General features: G+C 39.4%; 1 protein-coding gene and 1 long non-coding RNA gene across 4 annotated transcripts in view; one reads left to right on the top strand and one right to left on the bottom strand.

The window, feature by feature from the left end:
- Positions 1 to 3,527, top strand: part of BCKDHB (branched chain keto acid dehydrogenase E1 subunit beta) — a 207,743-nt gene extending 204,216 nt beyond the window's left edge. For all 3 annotated transcript variants that reach the window (XM_077750336.1, XM_077750335.1, XM_077750337.1), the window contains 2 exons: positions 1,346 to 1,494; positions 3,297 to 3,527. In XM_077750336.1, the coding sequence (XP_077606462.1) occupies positions 1,346 to 1,486 (141 nt within the window). In that variant the 3' untranslated portion in view covers positions 1,487 to 1,494; positions 3,297 to 3,527. The remainder of the gene's footprint in view (positions 1 to 1,345; positions 1,495 to 3,296) is intronic.
- Positions 3,528 to 5,155: 1,628 nt separating this feature from the next.
- On the bottom strand, positions 5,156 to 18,900 carry LOC144220157 (uncharacterized). Its single transcript, XR_013331646.1, has 4 exons — positions 18,484 to 18,900; positions 12,397 to 12,493; positions 5,926 to 6,078; positions 5,156 to 5,364 (listed from the first exon to the last, which is right to left on the bottom strand). It is a non-coding gene; the product is annotated as an uncharacterized LOC144220157 (long non-coding RNA).
- Positions 18,901 to 19,226: the final 326 nt, after the last annotated feature.

Genomic DNA, 19,226 nt, shown 5'->3' with positions numbered 1-19,226 from the left:
TAAAGCAAGGTAATATAGAATGTAGATGTATAAGAAACCTGAAAGGTCTGTTTTGTTGCTGTTTTGTTTTGTTTTAGTGTAGTTGACACACGGTGCTACATCTGTTTCAGGTGTACAACTTAGTAATTTGACAAGTTTATACATCATGCTGTGTTCACCACAAGTGTGACTGCCACCTGTCCCATTACATCGCTATTACCATATCATTAACTGTATTCCTTATGCTTTGCATTTTACTCCCATGACTTACCTCATTCTCTAACTGGAGGCCTGTATCTCCCTCTCACCCATTTTTCCCAGCACCTCCACTCCCCCCCACCCCCCACCCCTTCTGGCAACATTCAGAAAACACCTAAGATTTTATTTGAGGTATGTGAATAAATACCTCAATATACAATAAATAAATAGCTGGGAATAGTAGCATTAATATCATTTTCATAGGAATAGTTTAATCATATATTTCTCTTAAGATTTTTTAAGCTCTCTAAAAATTTTGTTTTTAAATATGAATTTGCCACCTGAATAGCTTTTTTCCCCTGAGGATAACGTCCTACAGGATTCTTCTGTGGTTGGGATTTTACATTTTTGAACCAGAGCTCCAGCCTCATGGAGTTCATTGTCTCTCAGGAGAGACAGATAATTGGGCAACTTGCTGACCTTGCTGAGTTCTGTTCTGGGAGAGCTCAGGGCAGAAGCCGCTCTCTTATCAGTGGTGCAGGGTTGGGGAAGTGCCAGCAAGGAAGGCTTCCCAGTAGAGCTAACTCCTAAGATGATATTTGAGAGATGAGCACACATCAGTCAGGCAGAGTGATGGGCTTGGCCAGTGAATTGGGCAGGGGACCATTGGCATCTACAAATACCTGGCCATGGGAGGAGCCAGACACAGCTAAGTTCAGTCTGACTGTGTAGAACAATTACAAACATGGATTATGAAAGTAATACATGTCCATTGTACACACACAACTTTAAAAATACAGGAAACAAGAAAAGACATATGTCATCACCACTTTCAAGCCGCAGAGTTTCCTATGAACATTGTGCTATGATTTTGTCATGCCTTACACTTGTATTTGTAGGACAACATGTTTGGTATAATCCCAATTAGACTTAAACAATAGACATATATGCAGGCATAAATGCAAATGCATGTATGAAAACATTTTAAGTAAAATTGGGATCATGCCAAACATGCTGTTTGTTACTTTATTTTTAAACTTTTTTCTACATTAAAAGAGACTTAATTATTTTAATGCCCTTGTATAAAACTGTGTTCTAAGTGGGAATATTTCGTCTCTGTGAATAAGAGAATATGCTTGAAGTTAACTATCTGTATTCTTCTCTGCAGGAAGAGTGTTTTCTCAACCTAGAGGCTCCTATATCAAGAGTATGTGGGTATGACACACCGTTCCCTCACATTTTTGAGCCATTCTACATCCCAGACAAATGGAAGTGCTATGATGCCCTTCGAAAAATGATCAACTATTGACCATATTGGTAAGTCTGCCCTGCATTTTGAGAAAGCCACCATATGTCACTCCCATGAACGTACTATTAACCAAAGCCAATGGTCATCAATGTGTTGGCAATTTCCAGAACAAAATGTGGGTTTTAAGAAAACAAATCAAATTCACAGTGGTATATTTACATTGAATAGAAACACATCAAGTGTATGTATTGTCTGATATCTATAAAACACATGTGTGCACATACTAACATTGAGTAATCAATGAAGAGGGAGATGCTCTGTGCCATGGTTTGATTGCAAATATACCTCACTCCACTGTTCCAACTTTACCCTCATTTTTGTGTATTTTTATCAGCTATTTAAACTGTTCATGAATAGGCTTAATTTCTGCTGTTTAAAATTTGTCCTTCAAGCACCAATTTGGACTCCAGTGAATTAAACTATACGATAATCCATAACATGAAATTTGCATTTGTGTTACCTAAAAATAGGCTTGTTGAACAGGAAACCTATTTATTGTGTATAGGGAAGTTTTTACTTGAAAAAAAAAAAGTATCCAGCACCACCACCATTTCAGATTCCTTTTTGACAAGTGAATGTTTTGGCTTCTTTAAAGTTTATTTACTTATTTTGAGAGAGGGGGTGAGGAGGGTAGAGAGAGAGGAAAAGAGAGAGAATCCCAAGCAGGCTCTGCACTATCAGCACAGAGCCTGACGTGGTGCTTGAACCCATGAACTATTAGATCATGACCTGAGCCGGAGTCAAGATTCTGACAATCGACTGAGCCACCCAGGTGCCCTCAAGTGAATCTTTTTAATTGTGGATAATAAATGATATATATTCATTATGATTTTCCATGCCATCCTTATCTATCCCTTCGGCAGTATTATTCTAGCAAAAATGAATACCATTAAAAATTGTTTCATTTTCAGGGCTTTAACATAAAAGTTGCTATCACTGATACACTGCTTTATTTTACCTTGGCATTTTTGAAATGCATAGATAGGATTTAATTTTACATGTAATATTTGAATATTAACATGTGATAGTTACATTTTAATATCTAGATTGTCTAAAAAAATAGTAATAGTAATACATTTTGAAGAACCGCTATCGTTCTAAGCAAAAGAGGAACAGGCTGTGTAGTAACGTAAGCCCATACTTCTTCAAGGTAAGAAATTCTGTAATTCTTGAATTCCGTGTATGAGGAGTAAACCAAGCTCACGTAAAAAGCAGAGGGGATACCTTTAAATTCTACAGATAGAGAAAACAATGCCCCCCCCATCTGCCACTTCGATCCCCACATTCTTTGCAGTTCTATTTTGACACTACTGCAGATGTAAGTTTAGGTCCTTAAGCCACATATCCCTGGTGTTCTTTCAGACAATAGTAGATTCTGTGTATCTGGTATCCTCTTAATGTCTATGAAAGCAACTGGCCTCTACAGGAAGTCACACTGATGGCTCGTTAGAGGAGCGCCATCTTTGTTTTCCGTCCTGTTCCTCCCACGGTCTATCTGTAATGCAGAATCAAGGTAATGATAATGTGCGCCCGTCGTATTTAGGTGCTGATTTAAATTTGGATATATATTTCTTTTTAAACATAAAAAAATATTTAAGCTTATCAAGAAAACATGACAAAAGAAGAGATCGTTTTTCTGTGCTTAAAGCTAAATAGGGCATTGAGGAAAATAGTCATGCCATTAAGAAATCTATGTTTAGTTCATGGTGGCCAGAATGTCTATAATTGTTGCTGAATTTCTCTTACAGGAAAACTGGAAGATTGTGATATATGGAAATATTTTTCTTAACATTTTTTTTTATTTCCTCAGACTTCTCTCTTCTTGAAAAGAGTTTTAATGAACTGAATCACCTTGGATATTGGCTGAAAATTTTAAATTAGCTATCGTATTAACACGTACGAGTTGATGATTTCCACTAAGAGTGTCTCAGATTAACTTTTTTAAATGCTCCACTTGGTAGTCTTATAAATTCCATTTAATTACATCTGTAAATATTGGGTGTGGGATAATATTCAATAAAGCAAAATCAGATTGTCCTCAGGTCATGTGTCCTTCTGGTTTTTTCATTAGTTAAAAGAATTTTGTCAGAGTAATAGATTACTTGTTAATTCAATCTGAATGAAAGTGAAATGTTTAGAAATGCTGATTTCCAACTTCATTATATTTAGTATAGTTCTTTGTGGTTAAGATGGTTGTATGTATGAAACTTCTGGAGTATTTTTCCTCATCCTTCTCTCTTGTCTCAATAAGATCCACTGATGGACATATTCACTTTTTCTCCAGAACCTGGTGGGGCAGGATCATCCTTACTTCCTCTCTTGCAACTGTGGGAGCTGGACAGCATGAGCCCATTTTTGTTATAAAATTGCCAAGCTTTTGATAGAGTTGCATATTTTTTTTTGCCATGGCGTTGCAAAGCAAGTATCTTTTTCCATGCCCTTGCTATTATTATGTAGATGAAAAGCAAAACAACATGAGCAACAACAAATGCTCTGGCAAGAGGGAACCTCTGTGTTGGGGCCATTGCCAGGGCCCCTCATCTCTCACTCTGTCCTTCATCATAGTTTGAGACAGGCCTGAACAGCCTCAAGAATCCCTTAGCTGAACACTCCTTCTCTGGGTGCCTGGCCCTCACGGTGGTGCCAGTAGGTCTGACACCCCTTCCCTAGATTCCAGAAGAAGAGAACAGAAGAGTCTGTTCTCACCAGTTCCAGCAGAAAGATCCACCTCCCTAAAAATCAGAGAAATGGGGTTCATATAGCATTTTCCTTTCTCTGTAAAGATAATAGATATTTTCTTAGGATTACAAATGTTTATTTTACTTTAAAACTACAATTTAAAAAGTTGCGTTCCATTCATTTTTGTCAGATATATTTGGAGGGTACAGAAATCTTCAGTGATATATTTGTAGATAGCCAGAAACTTGGACGTAAATCAAAGGCACTTTATTTATCGTAGATTCTATATAGCAATGGGCTGAAACAAAGAACCAGAGCACTGGTTAGGGTAGAAATAAAGCCCTGTGCTTGGTTTAAAAATAGAAATGCCTGTATATTCTAGGCTGGGAAAAGAGGCACTTGTCAGCAACAAGTTTGGAAGACATTTAGTGAATCCAGTTGGCTTATGATACAGGACATTATGAGTTTAAGATGCCAAAACTCAATATGGACCTTGGCTTTGTCTTTGCCATCCTCCAAAGTTGTGAGGCATCCTTGCAGGAAACTCCTCACTCACATGGTCAGCCTGGCAAAGAGGCAAATACGCGGTAGTCAACCACATCTTGGCCTATAAAGAGTTCTATTCAAACATATTTGTTTTAGATGCTCTAGGTTTTTTAGTTGATATTACTTATGATTTTAAAGTTACTTATTTTAGGTTAATTGCCATTGATATCTTTTAAACACTCTTTCTTCTATTCATCTGGTCTTGTAAGAATTTTCCCTTAGCCATTTTCATTGTATTGTCTGTTACTCTGTTTTGAAATAGCAAGCATGAAGACAACTGTGGGGATAATCTACCCACTAAGAGCCTGAGTTTGAGGGCATTTACCCCTTCCAGTTAGCCCTGCAGTCCCCACCACTAAATACCGTGTTCCCTCCCCCAAATAAATGGCTTACAATTAATATTAAACTCAGTCTGTGGCACAGGATATACGTATACATCTAAATAATTGTCTTAAGTACATTTTCTTTACATGAAACAAATGTTCCCCATTGTGCAGATGAGAACAGGGAAATGAGACACCCAGGAGGTGTTACATGAACGCCAAGTTCCAAGTCTGCAGGACTCCCAGCTCAGCACAGGAAGGCCACACTCTCTGGGACAGCATAGATATATAAGTGAAGGTAATCTTCTATACTTCAAACTTCCAATTCCTCTAGGGAAAAAAAAAAAAAACATGATTAACATCCACGTTCTATACAACTGATACATCTTAACCAAGTTACGTGAACAGACCTGTATACATTAGAAAAAAATAGAGGTGGCACAAGATCGAGAAAATGACCTTATTTCAACCCCTTAGGTTTAAGTCACATAATCTAGAAAGTCTGAGTAAGAATAATGCGAAGACATCCCATAGAGGGTCCACATTTGGTTTCGTGAAATCCCTTTCCCATCAGCTTGCCTGCGGTGGACATGTGTGGTTTCCAGCTGCCAGGCATCCCTACCCCCACCTTGTAGTCACAGCGCTGATGTTTGTTTTGAGAACATTTGCTGAGAGCTCCCGCCCCACTGCATGTGGCTCTCGAGGGGCTGGCAACCCCAGTGCCATTCAGCACTAGCCACAGAGATGGCCCTGGCCCAGCCCCGTCAGATGGAAAGTCCGGTTGCCCGTGCAGAAACAAAACTTGGCCTCAGCCTTGTCCATGACACTAAATTCTGAAAGACCGACAGCCTCCCTAACTCGTACCCATTCCAAGTATACTTGAGGATATACCTGACGGGTGTTGACCAGCGAGGCACACAGTGTTGCCTTAGCAGACATGGTTGGCTGAGGAGTGAGAAGCGTGACCCCAAAGCCAAAGCCATCCTGTCAGAATTTCCAGAGAGACGGGAGGTTTGGAGACTCTGATACACTCCCCGAGGCCATCTAGTTTGGAAAGAAATAGAAAATGTTCATACATGGGCAAAGATTTAGAAACCCGGATACCTGATACTTCCCTGAACATCATAATTAAAGATATTTGCCAGGAAAATGAGAAAATAAGAACAAGAATAAGGAAATCATAGCTGGAGACGACTGGAAGTAAGAATGAAAACAACTTTAAAAAAAAGATCTATATCTAAAACAATGGTCTTAACTACACTTTTATGCGAAACAAATGTTCCATATTGTAAAAATAAGGAAATGGTGGTGACAATAAATGTGACTTAAATTGACAAAGATTAGAGTAGTAGATTTGCCAAGAGGAATTCAGAAGTGCCAGATTCTTCAGTTTCAGTAAAGAAGAGTAGAACTTTATTATTCACTTGTTAGTCTTGAAAGTTTAATATTGGTTTTTAAATGCTCCAAAAATTAAACTGATCACTAATAGGATTAAAAGCAGCATGTGTATCTTTCATATCATTGTACAAACCATCTATACTATACTTATTAATTCCACAAACGTGTAGTGGATACTTGTTATGGGCCAGGTACTGGGCTAGATTCTAGGATGCAAAATTAATTAAGAAACATCCTCAGCAAAGAAAATGGGAAAAAAAAATGTTTAAAGAACAAGGAAAGAAAAGCAGGAAAATGCAAGACCAAACCTAACAATGATGACAATAAGTATAATAGGGTAAATTCCCTAGTTAGAAAAGAAAGAACATAGAGTGGCTTAAGAAACAAAATCCAGTTAAAAGGTATATACTAGGAAGGATTTTGAAATAAGTTGACCTAGACAGGTTAAAATTTGAAAATGAGCAAGTAAAAGTTAGGCAAAAATAAATATGAAGAAAACAAATGTGGCAGAATTCATATCAGACAAAATAAAAGACAAGGGGAGAAAAGTATGCAGTCAATAGTAACAAAAAGAATATATTACAGGGAAGATATAACAGTTCAATTTTTTTTTAAGTTTATTTTTAAGAGAGAGAGTAAGAGCATGCAAGCATGAGCAGGCGAGGGGCAGAAAGAGAGGGGGACAGAGGATCTGAAGCTGGCTCTGCCCTATCAGCACAGAACCCAATGTGGGGCTCAAACTCATGAACCTTGAGATCATGACCTGAGTCAAACTCAGACCCTTAACTGACTGAGCCACCCAGTTACCCCAAGTTATTTGTCCTAAGGCTGTAATGTAAGCAAAACTTATAAATAGGAAGATATGGACAGAACAGTCATAAAAGACAACTTTGTCACCCACTGCAAATTTGATAGATGAAGTAGATAGGAACAAGTAATAGAATGGAGTCAATAGAAATATATTTTAAATTTTGTCCCTGTAAACAGAGACTATATTACCTTTTAAAGCATCCATAGCAGTTAAAAAACTTGATCGAATATTAAGGTGCACAGAAAAATAACACTAAATGCCCCCCCAAAAGTATTAAAAAACACCATATTTTTTTGTATGTATCCCAAATTAATAAGAAATATTTCCAACTACTTAGAATAAAAACATATCTAGCTAAGTTAACTACGGAACCACGGAGGAAATGTAAAACAATTACAAAATATTGAGAACTTAATATTACTGATGTGCTTCAGCCAAGATTTTACTCAGAGGTCAATTCTAGACTTGAAATCTTTTGAAGAGAAAAGTAGAAATACAAGATTGCAAGAATAAAGGAGGAAGAAGCTCAAGAATAATTAAAAAATAAAATAGAATAAAAGAAAATAAAAAATAAAAGCAGAAAGTTCCAAATGAGAAAAATAAAACTGTAATATTAAAATTATTTTTTCATAAAAATGGAAGTTTTCTTTCATTTTTTAATGTCTATGCCACACGAGGGAATATTATATTACATCTGTTTTTATGTAATGATGGTATTTTGTAGGATTTTTTAACCTCAGTGTCCAGGGTTCACTCTCTCACACCTTTGAAGAATGAAGGAGTGGACAGAATAAAATGAGCGGCAGGCAGAAGTTTATTAGAGGATAAGATTAGAGAGGAAGAATAGTAGGAACGCCTGGGTGGCTCAGTCGGTTAAGCGTCTGACTTCAGATCAGGTCATGATCTTGCAGTTAGTGAGTTCAAGCCCCACTTTGGGCTCTGTGCTGACAGCTCAGAGCCTGGAGCCTGCTTTGGATTCTGTGTCTCCCTCTCTCTCTGCCCCTCCCCCTGCTCATTCTCTGTCTCTATCTCTCAGAAATAAAAAGAAACATTAAAAAAAAGTAAGAATTGTCTGGAACCTCTCTTTACAGACAGGGAACATTCAAAAGTAAATGCCCACGACTACAGGAAGCAGCTTTGTTTTATAGGGTTTTGCTTGGCCCCTTTCTTTCCTGCTTCATTCTTCTCAGGTCCTACCCTTATTGGCTAGATAACTCTAAGTGCCTAATCATTCCTTTCTGATTGGCTCATTTCCATTGTATGAGAGGTGGTCTATGGCCATACCATTCCTTGTGGGTCCTATGTATTAGCGTCTACTACTTATTTTTAGTTAGGTCAGATTCCTGAGGGAAACCTGAGGGCGAGCAGGTGGTGTCTGCTACATTCTTAAGGGGAACCATAAGCCTGAGGGAGTTTGCTGGTGGTCATAGTCTCCCAGCATTGTCCCAAAATGTGTGTTTTTCCCCAGCCAGGGACCTTCAAGTCCTAGCCTCTTTCTTTCTGCCTACTGAATCTTATCTTTTCCTGTCATAATATCAGCAAATAAAGGCCACATAATGGCCATGCCTACAATGGCTAATACCGTCAAGTTCCTTTGTTTGATGGGAGGAAATTGTTTAGTGTAATCTAATCATTTACCCATAGTATTGATAAGTAAATGCCTTTGTTTTTAGGATATTTTATTCCATCACTTTAAGAAAATAATTACTAAGGTCTTGTTTTGCTAAAAGACCTTCAGTTTCTTGCTGAAGCCTAGTTGGCTACCACAAATATTTTATTTACTCTAAATTTTCAGAAGATACAGTGACTATCTTCTGAAATATAATTATTTTTGAAATGTTTTCTTGGTCATTTAAAACTTATTACTTATCACACTGGGAATTTCCCCCTCTCTATTTACAGTGTTTTACTGGTTCCACTGAGGCAGGAGAATTTGGTCTCTTTGTTTACTACCAATTCTGCAGAGCCTAGAATAGTGTCTAAGCTACAGAGGTGCTCAATATGCTGCTGAACAAACACATGAAGGGAAATGCAGACCAATACTTGAATTAGACCTTGTCTAATCAGAGCACTTAGGTAGAGAGGGCTCTTTAGGAATGTAGACATTTAAAGTGATAAGGATACATATTTTTTTAATGTTTATTTATTTTTGACAGAGAGATAGAGAAAGAGAGAGAAAGAGTGCACACAAGTAGGGGAGGGGCAGAGACACACACACACACGCTGAATCCGAAGCAGGCTTCAGGCTCTGAGCTGTGAGTGCAGAGCCCGACTCAGGGCTTGAGCCCATGATCTGCGAGATTGTGACCTGAGCCAAAGTCAGTTGCCCAACCAACCGAACCATCCAGCTTCCCCTTAAAGTGACATTTTAACAAATTGACATTTTAATAGCATTTGATACTTTATACCAGTTGATGATACTATACCACCAGAGGCTTGGGGTTGTATTTAATCTCTTAAGGAATTTCAGGAACAGTAACAGTGCTTTCATATGGGACTAGACCTCAAGGGTCCCGAAAAGATGAGTGTTTCTATATTTCTATATTTTTAGGCCTGTTTCTTCATACAGATTTCAAAACCATGTATTTTTAAATGGCTTCATGACAGTATTGTACACTAAACTGTGTATGCAAATAGACAAACCAGAAAGGAATTCTCATTCAAAACTGTTAATTTGGGAACAACAATGTTGTCAATAAATCTTCTGTATTTTCTTAACTTCTATTCTCGGAGCCACAAATGAAAGGTCATCCTGGCTCAGGGTTATCGTCCCCGTGGTCCTCTCTATGCTATAATCCTCTTCTTTGTGCTCGGTAGAGTCTGCAGACTCGAAGCTGGGTCAGTGGTAGGACACCGTTTCATTGGCCACAATGGCTGGTTGCAGGATGGAAGGTGACCAAACTTGGGCCAATCAGAGCCCTCTTTCAGGATTTTTCAAACAAATAGATCTGGACAGATGTTATTCTGGAGGGACCCAGGACTACCATCTCTATCTGAAAAAGAACAGGATCCTCGTACTGAGGAGAGCTGCAGCACAAGGTGAGCCCGTCCTCGCCAGATTTCAGTCTCTGGAGTCAGTCACACCCAAGACCAGCTCCGCTTCTGCCATGTGCAACCTCATGGTTCCCTTCTTCCTTTCGTTCTGTGAGGAATTACCCCAGGATCTCTCCAATAAACTCTCTCTTTGTCCTATGCCGAATTCGGTTGCTTGCAACCAAAAACATTCTAATTTGATCATTCTAAATGCTTTGAAATGCATTCAATTTGACAGAAGAAAGCCCAGGTGCTTTTAGTAAAATACACTTGGAGAAAACCCTCCACCTTTGGGACTAGTGTAGGTATTGTTCTGATATTTTTTCTTATCTATAACATGCAAATTAGCTGCAAATACTGTTGTATTAATGTCAAGTACCTTAGCCATAGAATAAATGAATTCAGACTTTCAGCCTACAAAAGTTGAATGCCCACACCTTCCCTTAGGCCAGGAAAATGAGCAGTTCCACAGCATCTGTCTTGTAGAAGATGTATTCTTTGGGTCTTACTCACATAAAATTCTTTACTGCTGTTATAAGACCTTAGAACCGTTGTTAAACTTACCCATATGGCTGAAAAACAGCCCTTGGGAATTTTCTTTTTCAAAGAACTTTAAAATGCCTATTGTCAGTCCAAGAGCAAAAAATTTTTTGAGAACACTTTGTGCAAATTCCTTATATTTATTTTCCTTCTTGTGAATCATATATTTGCTTTCACCCTTCATCTTTTATGTGAAATACTTCAGAGGTTAGAGAACAATGTAGTGAATGTCTGTGTGCCTTACCTCTAACGTAAAAATTGTAAAGTACAATTCACCTTCCCTAGGCTACCTTAACCCAGAGGAAAACTTAAAGTCCTATTAACAGTAACAAGAAGTGTTTAAAACAATTGTGTCAACTATTAGATAGCCTCACAAAGGTTTCTCTATTTAGGGGAATTGCTGGAGGGTTGCTCTGCAGCAGTCCTTTGAACAGCACGTGGAGTCCATGCCTCTCTGGTTCCGGCTCCAGCTCCCTACAGAAATATCTGCTGCTAGCCCCTGTGGAAGGCTCCTCGGGGCTGCTACTGCCTCAGGGGTCACCTACAGCTGGCACTCACTGCCCTGAATCTCCCTTCAAACCCCTCCAGAGGGCCACGTGTAGGTGTGGATGCTGTTGATGCTGTTCTTCACTGGGGCCCTGGAGTGGTGATGGTGCTGTGTTCTCCCCTGGAAGCAGGAAAATCTCTCATCGCCCATTGAGATACATGGATCCCAAGACAGTGTGGCCATGTGCCCCCAGTCTCTCATGGATATTTGGTGAGAGAGATCAATTGTCCTTAGAACCTCTGTCTCTTCCTGGGGCTCAAGCACTGTCACTGGTCTACATCTGGCTCCCTAGCTCCCTCTTCTCTGAGAATAGGCTTCTGCCCAAGCTGCTCTATTTCTCAGTACACAGACCATCAGCCAATTTGCCCGCCAGTCTTGCAGACCAGTCTAGATCCTGGAGCAAGCATACTTCAGTCCTAACTTGGTTTACTCTTCTGAGGAAAGACCTCATGTCTATCAGATTTATTTGATGTTCTGTGCACAGTAACAATTTTCATATAGATTATGGGAAAATTGCCTAGGAAAAAAAGGAGCAACAGTGGTTTGTGATTTATGCATCTGTATGATGAACATTAGTGTTCAGCCCAAGGTGGGGCTCGAACTCAGAAACTGTGAGATCTTGACCAGAGCTGAAATTAAGAGTTAGATGCCTAGTAGATTGAGCCACCCAGGTGTCCTGCCTTTGTAAAGTTTTGACCTTTCTATTAAGATGTATTAGAGTTTGTTAGGGTCACAGCAGAAAAAAGATGTCACATTTGTAGGTCTCAACTGAATAGAGTTTTATATTAAAGGGGCTATTTACAAAGGTCTGAGCAGCTATCAGGAACTGGGAAGGAAGAGTGAAGCATCTAGGAATTGACAGCTCTTGAGAAGTCATTGCCAAGGGGGAAGGAATGGCCGAGATCCTAGTGAGAGGTAGAGCCATGGAGGGTCTGCCTGACTAGAGGCCGGAGAGGTGGCCGGAGAGAAACAGAATGGCTACTCACAGAACAGCACAAGGAGAGAGAAGAATACATACCCTGCTCTCTCCTACCTTCTGATGGCCTATCAGTGCTTCGCATCTGTCAAACCCAGTTGCAGGCCAATAGGGCAAGACAGCCAGTTGATGCATTCACTGGAAGTCAGCTTTTCTGGAAACAGAGAAGGACAAAAAAAGGTGGAGAATGGATTTAGAGAGGCCGATGGAGAATAACTGGCACAAGGAGCCCACAGCGATGCCATGTTATAGACAAATAGATTACCTGTTTAACTACAAGCTGGTCCTTAATGTATTGTCAAGTTAGCTAACATACAGTGTAGTCTTGGCTTCAGGAGCAGATTCCTGTGATTCATCACGTCCATACAATACCCAGTGCTCATCCCAACATGCTCTCCTTAGTGCCCATTACCGATTTCCTGCTCCCCCAATTGTCTTCCTCAGTTGTTCTCTGTATTTAATCGTCTTTTATGGTTTTCTTCCCTCTCTTCATACTTATTTTTCCTTCTCTTCCCCTATGGTCTTCTGTTTCGTTTCTCAAATTGCACATATGAGTGAAAACATATATCTGTCTTTCTCTGACTGACTTACTTCACTTAGCATAATACCCTCCGGTTCCATCCATGTTGTTACAAATGGCAAGATTCCATTCTTTTTCATAGCTGAGTAGTATTCCATTCCATTGATGAAAATCTGGGCTCTTTCCATAATTTGGCTATTGTGCATAGTGCTGCTATAAACATTGGGGTACATGTGCCCCTATAAATCAGCACTCCTGTATCCTTTGGATAAATTCCTAGCAGTGCTATTGCTGGGTCATAGGGGCGTTCTACTGTTAATTTTTTGAGGAACCTCCACACTGTTTCCCAGAGGGGCTGCACCACTGTGCATTCCCACCAACAGTGCAGGAGGGTGCCCGTTTCTCCACATCCTCGCCAACATCTGTTGTTTCCTGAGTTGTTAATTTTAGCCAATCTGACCAGTGTAAAGTAGTATCTCAATGTGGTTTTAATTTGTACTTCCCTGATGATGAGCAATGTTGAGCATCTTTTCCTGTGTCTGTTTGCCATCTGTATGTCTTCTTTGGAAATGTGTCAGTTCATGTCTTCTGCCCGTTTCTATACTGGATTATTTGTTTTTTGGGGCATTGAGTTTGTTAAGTTCTTTACAGATTTTTGATACTAACCCTTTATCTGATATGTCATTTGCAAATATCCTTCTCCCATTCTGTTGGTTGCCTTTTAGTTTCGTTGATTGTTTCCTTTGCAGTGCAGAGGCTTTTTATCTTGATGAGGTTCCAATAGTTCATGTTTGCTTTTGTTTCCCTTGCCTCTGGAGACATGTCTAGTAAGAAGTTGCTGTGGCCAAGGTAAAGAGGTTTTTGCCTGTTTTCTCCTCTAGGATTTTGATGGTTTCCTGTCTCACATTTAGGTCTTTCATCCATTTTGATTATTTTTGTGTATGGTGTAAGAGTGTTCCAGGTTCATCCTTCTGCGTGTTGTTGTGCAGTTCTCCCACCACCATTTGCTAAAGAGACTATCTTTTCAATTGGATACTCTTTCCTGCTTTGCCAAAGATTAGTTGGCCATACACTTGTGGGTCCAATTCTGTGTTCTCTGTTTCATTCCATTAGTCTAGGTGTCCTGTTTTGTGCCAGTACCATACTGTCTCGATGATTACAGCTTTGTAGTATAGGCTAAAGTCTGAGATTGTGATGCCTCCTGCTTTGGTTTTCTTTTTCAACATTACTTTGGCTATTTGGGTCTTTTGTGGTTCCATACAAATTTTGGGATTTTTTCTAGCTCTGAGAAGAATGCTGGTGTTATTTTGATTAGGATTGCATTGAATGTGTAGATTTCTTTGGATGTATCAACATTTTAACAATATTTGTTCTTCCAAACCACTAGCTAGAATGTTTTCTCATTTCTTTGCGTCTTCTTCAATTTCCTTCATAAGTTTTCTATAGTTTTCAGCGTACAGATCTTTTACATCTTTGGTTAGGTTTATTCCTTGGTATTTTATGGTTCTGGGTGCAACTGTAAATGGGATCTATTCCTTGATATTTCTTTCTGTTGCTTCATTATTGGTGTATAGAAATGAAACTGATTACTGTACATTGATTTTATATCCTGCGACTTTGCTGAATTCATGTATCAGTTCTGGTAGGCTTCTGGTGGAGTCTGTCGGGTTGTCCATGTAGAGTATCAGGTCATCTGTGAAAAGTGAAAGTTTGGCTTTTTCTTTGCCAATTTGGATGCCTTTTATTTCATTTTGTTGTCTGATTGCTGAGGCTAAGACATCCAATACTATGTTAAACAACAGTGGTAAGAGTGGATATCCCTGTCATGTCACTGATGTAACTGTTGTGTTCCTGATCTCTGGGGCAGAGCTCTTGGTTTTTCCCCATTGAGGATGATATTAGCTCATATCGTGAGCCTTTCATATATAGCTTTATGCTGTTCCTCCTATCCCAACTTTCCCGAGAGTTTTTATTAAGAATGGATGCTGTATTTTGCCAAATACTTTTTCTGTATCTATTGACAGGATTATACGGTTATCCTTTCTTCTATTAATGTGATGTATCACATTGATTGACTTGCAGATATAGAATCAGCCCTGCAGCCCAGGAATGAATCCCACTTGATCATGGTAAATAATTCTTTTAATATACTGTTGAATATCTTGTTGAGAATTTTTACATCCATGTTCATCAGGGATATTGGGCTGTAATTCTTTTTAGTCGAGTCTTTGCCTGGTTTGGGAAGCAAGGTAGTGCTGGCTTCATAGAATGAATCTGGAAGCTTTCCTTCTGTTTCTATTTTTTGGAACAGCTTGAGAAGAATAGGTATTAACTCTGCTTTAAACGTCTGGTAGAATTCCCCTGGGAAGCCATCTGGCGCAGGGCTCTTATTTGTTGGAAGGTCTTTTGAAAACAGATTCAATTTCTTTGCTGGTTATGGGTCTGTTCAAATTTTCTTTTTTTCCTGTTGAGTTTTGGTAGTGTGTGGGTGTCTAGGAACTTGTCCATTTCTTCCAGACTGCCCAGTTTGTTGGCATATAGTTTTTCATAGTATTCTCTAATAATTCTTTCTATTTCTGTAGTGTTGGTTGTGATCTCTCCTCTTTCATTTGTGATTTTATCTACTTGGGTTCTCTCTCTTTTCTTTTTGACAAGTCTGGCTAGGGGCTTATCAATTTTGTTTATTTTTTCAAAAAACCAGCTCTTAGATTCATTTATCTGGTCTACTCTTCTTTTATATTCTATATTATTTATTTCTGCTCTCATCTTTATTATTTCTCTTATTCTTCTGGCTTTGGGGTTTCTTTGCTGCTCTGCTTCTAGTTCCTATAGGTGTGAGGTTAGGTTCGGTATTTGGGATTTTTCCTGCTTCCTGAGATAGGCCTGGATTGCAATGTGTTTTCCTCTTAGGACTGCCTTTGCTGCATCCCAAAGGGTTTGAACTATTGTGTTTTCATTTTCATTTGCTTCCATATACTTTTAATTTTCTTCTTTAATTTCCTAGTTGACCCACTCATTTTTAAGTAGGGTGTTCTTTAACCTGCTCTTTGGAGGCTTTCCAAATTTTTTCTTGTCATTTCTTTCAAGTTTTATTGTGTTGTGATCTGAAAATAAGCATGGGTATGATTTCAATCCTTTTATATTTGTTGAGGGATGTTTTGTGACCCAGTACATGATCTGTTTTGGAGAATGTTCCATGTGCACTGGAGAAGAATGTGTATTCGGCTTTTGGATGAAAACTTCTAAATGTATCTGTCAAGTCCATCTGGTCCAGTGTATCGTTCAAGGCCATTATTTCTTTATTGATTTTTCTGCCTACATGATCTGTCCATTGCTGTAAGTGGAGTATTAAAGTCACTTATTGCAGTATTATTATCAATAAGTTTGCTTATGTTTGTTGTTATGCCCCAGCTTGGTGGCATAAACATTTGTACTTTTTAGCTTTTCTTGATAGATAGACCTCTTAATTATTACATAATGCCCTTCTTCATCTCTTGTTACAGTCTTTGTTTTAAAATCCAGTTTGTCTGATAGAAGTACAGCTCCTCTGGCTTTCTTTTGACTTCCAGTAGCATGATACATGGTTCTCCATCTCCTTGCTTTCAATCAGCAGGTGTCCTCAAGTGCAAAATGAGTCTCTTCTAGGCAGCATATACATGGATCTTGTTTTTTGTGTGTGTTTGTTTGTTTTTTAATCCATTCTTATACCCTATGTCTTTTGATTGGGGAATTTAGTCCATTTATATTCAGAGTGATTATTGAAAGATAAGGATTAGTGTCATTGTGTTACTTGTAGGTTTCATGTTTGCGGTGATGTCTCCAGTCCTTTGTAGTCTTTGCTGCTTTTCACTCACAGAGTCCTTCTTAGGGTCTCCTGTGGGGCTGGTTTAGTGATCATGAACTGCTTTAGTTTTTGTTTGTCTGGGAAAACCTTTATCTCTCCTTCTATTCTGAAAGACAGCCTTGCTGGATAAAAGATTCTTGGCTGCATATTTTTCCTATTCAGCACACTGAATATTTCCTGCCACTCCTTTATGACCTGCCAAGTTTTGGTGGACAGGTCTGCGACTACCTTTATGTATCTACCCTTGTAGGTTAAGGCACATTTGTCCCTAGCTGCTTTCAGAATTCTTTCTTTATCTTTGTATTTTACCAGGTTCACTATGATATGTCATGGTGTTGACCTGTTTTTGTTTATTTTGAAGGAAGTTCTCTGTGCCTCCTGGACTTGGATGTCTGGGGAAGTTCTCAACTATAATTTGTTTAAATAAACCTTCTGTCCCTTTCTCTCTCTTCTTCTTCTTTTGGAACTCCTATGATACAGATATTATTTCATTTCATTGAATCACTTAGATCTCTAATTCTTCCCTGTGGTCTAGTAATTTCTTTTCCCTCGTTTTTTCAGCTTCATGATTTTCCATAATTTTATTTTCTATTTCACCTATTCTATCCTCTGCTTCTTCCATCCTTGCTGTCACTGCATCTAGTTTATTTTGTACCTCATTTACAGTATTTTTTAATTCATCGTGACTAGTTCTTAGGTCCTTGATCTCTGCAGCAATAGATTCTCAGATGTCTCTTATGCTTTTTTCAAGCTCACCTATTAGTTTTATGACTACTCATCTAAATTCTTGCTCAGATATATTGTTTATATCTGTTTTGACCAATTCTCTGGCTGTCATTTTTTTCTGGAATTTCTTTTGAGGAAAATTCTTCCGTTTCATCATTTTGGCTAGTTTTTTGCCCCTTATGTGTTTTAAAAGCTTGTTATGTGTCCTGCACCTGCCAGTACTACTATATTAAAAAGGGGTCATACACTGTCCAGGGTCTGGCGCTTCAGGAAGTATTTCTGGAGTCTGTTGTATGCACTCTGTTGTTGCATCTTTGGCTGCTCTATCCCACAGCTCATGGTGGATTTTTTGAGCCTTCCACCAGGTCCGCTTTGATTTGTTCACTGAAGTAACCCTAGAAAAAAAGGGAAAAATGGGGGGGGGGCTTTTCCTGTATAAACAGAGAAATCCTGGGGCTCCTGGGTGGCTTAGTTGGTTAAGCGTCTGACTTTCGCTTAGGTCATGATCTCGCGGTTCATGGGTTCGAGCCCCGAGTCGGGCTCTGTGCTGACTGCCAGCTCAGAGCCTGGAGCCTGTTTCAGAGTCTGTGACTCCCTCTCTCTCTGACCCTCCCCTGCTCACGCTGTCTCTCTCTCTCTCCTAGAAATAAATAAAACATTAAAAAAATTAAAAAAAAGAGAGAACTCCTATACAAAGAGAGGGTTTGGGAAATTCTTTTAAAAATGCAGAGAATCAAAGAAACTATAAGGCTTAATCCAGACAAAGAGAGAGAAAAATGAAGAAGCAGATAAAGAAAAGGTATAAAAACAACAGAGTAAAAATGCCTGATTAAACACACAACCAGAACAGAGAGAGAGAGAGAGAGAGAGAGAGAGAGAGAGATCTTTATATATATAAAGGAATTGACCAAAAGTCAAATGAGAACCTGAGTCTGATTCCAAAGGAAAGGGGGGGAAAAAAAAAGAGGAGGGAAGAAAGGAAAAAGGAAAAGAGAAGAGAAGGAAAGAGGAAAAAATTAATAATAAAAAGCAAAACAAAAACAGACTAACATACCAAACTGCAGGACAGTTGTCTGCTGGTGCCTGGGACCAGGGGCTGTGTTGGTCTGGAGGAGAGGCCATCTGGTTCTGTGGGTGTCAGTCTCATTCCAGTAGATGAGCAGTTATGCAGTTACCAGGCACTGAGGGGCGAGGTGTGGTGTAAGCGGTCCCGCCCCCACTGGGGGCATCTGTCCTATTCCAGGGAGCCCCACAGTGTTGATGTTGGGGAGAGAACTGGCAACACCCCAATCTCTCCTCCTAGGACCGGGTGTCTCCAACCATGCTGTTCAGGCAGCCTTCACAGAGTAGCCCAGGCAGGTGCCCTTGTTATGCCTGAATCGCGAGTCCCCAGAGACCTCCAAGGAGCCGGCACCGATGCAAGTACAAAAGGGTATTTAATACAAGCTCGAGCAGGGGCTCACCTGTCTACCGGCACAGCAGCAGCAAAGTGAAGCCCCGAACAGTGGCAAGCAGGGTTTTTATGGGGGAAGGATGGGGGTGTTACCGTGCACACGTTGTACGTTTTGCATCATTACATAAGCACCAGTCATAATTGTACAATACCCATAGTAACAGCATAGTAACAGTTTTGACCATTCAGTATCTGCGAGGCGTGCATTACATTTGGCGGGACCCAATCATGACCTTTGAGAGTCTTTTAAAATGACCAATTATGAGGTGGGCTCAGAGAATCTACCTGGTGCTTATGCAAGCGGTGATTGATTAGCAAGTTTGTACAAAGTAACTACCTGCAGT

This window comes from Crocuta crocuta, unplaced genomic scaffold (genome assembly GCF_008692635.1).
Source record: "Crocuta crocuta isolate KB4526 unplaced genomic scaffold, BGI_CrCroc_1.0 scaffold9, whole genome shotgun sequence".
Classification (NCBI taxonomy): Eukaryota; Metazoa; Chordata; class Mammalia; order Carnivora; family Hyaenidae; genus Crocuta; species Crocuta crocuta.
This window is presented reverse-complemented; position numbering and strand designations above follow the sequence as displayed.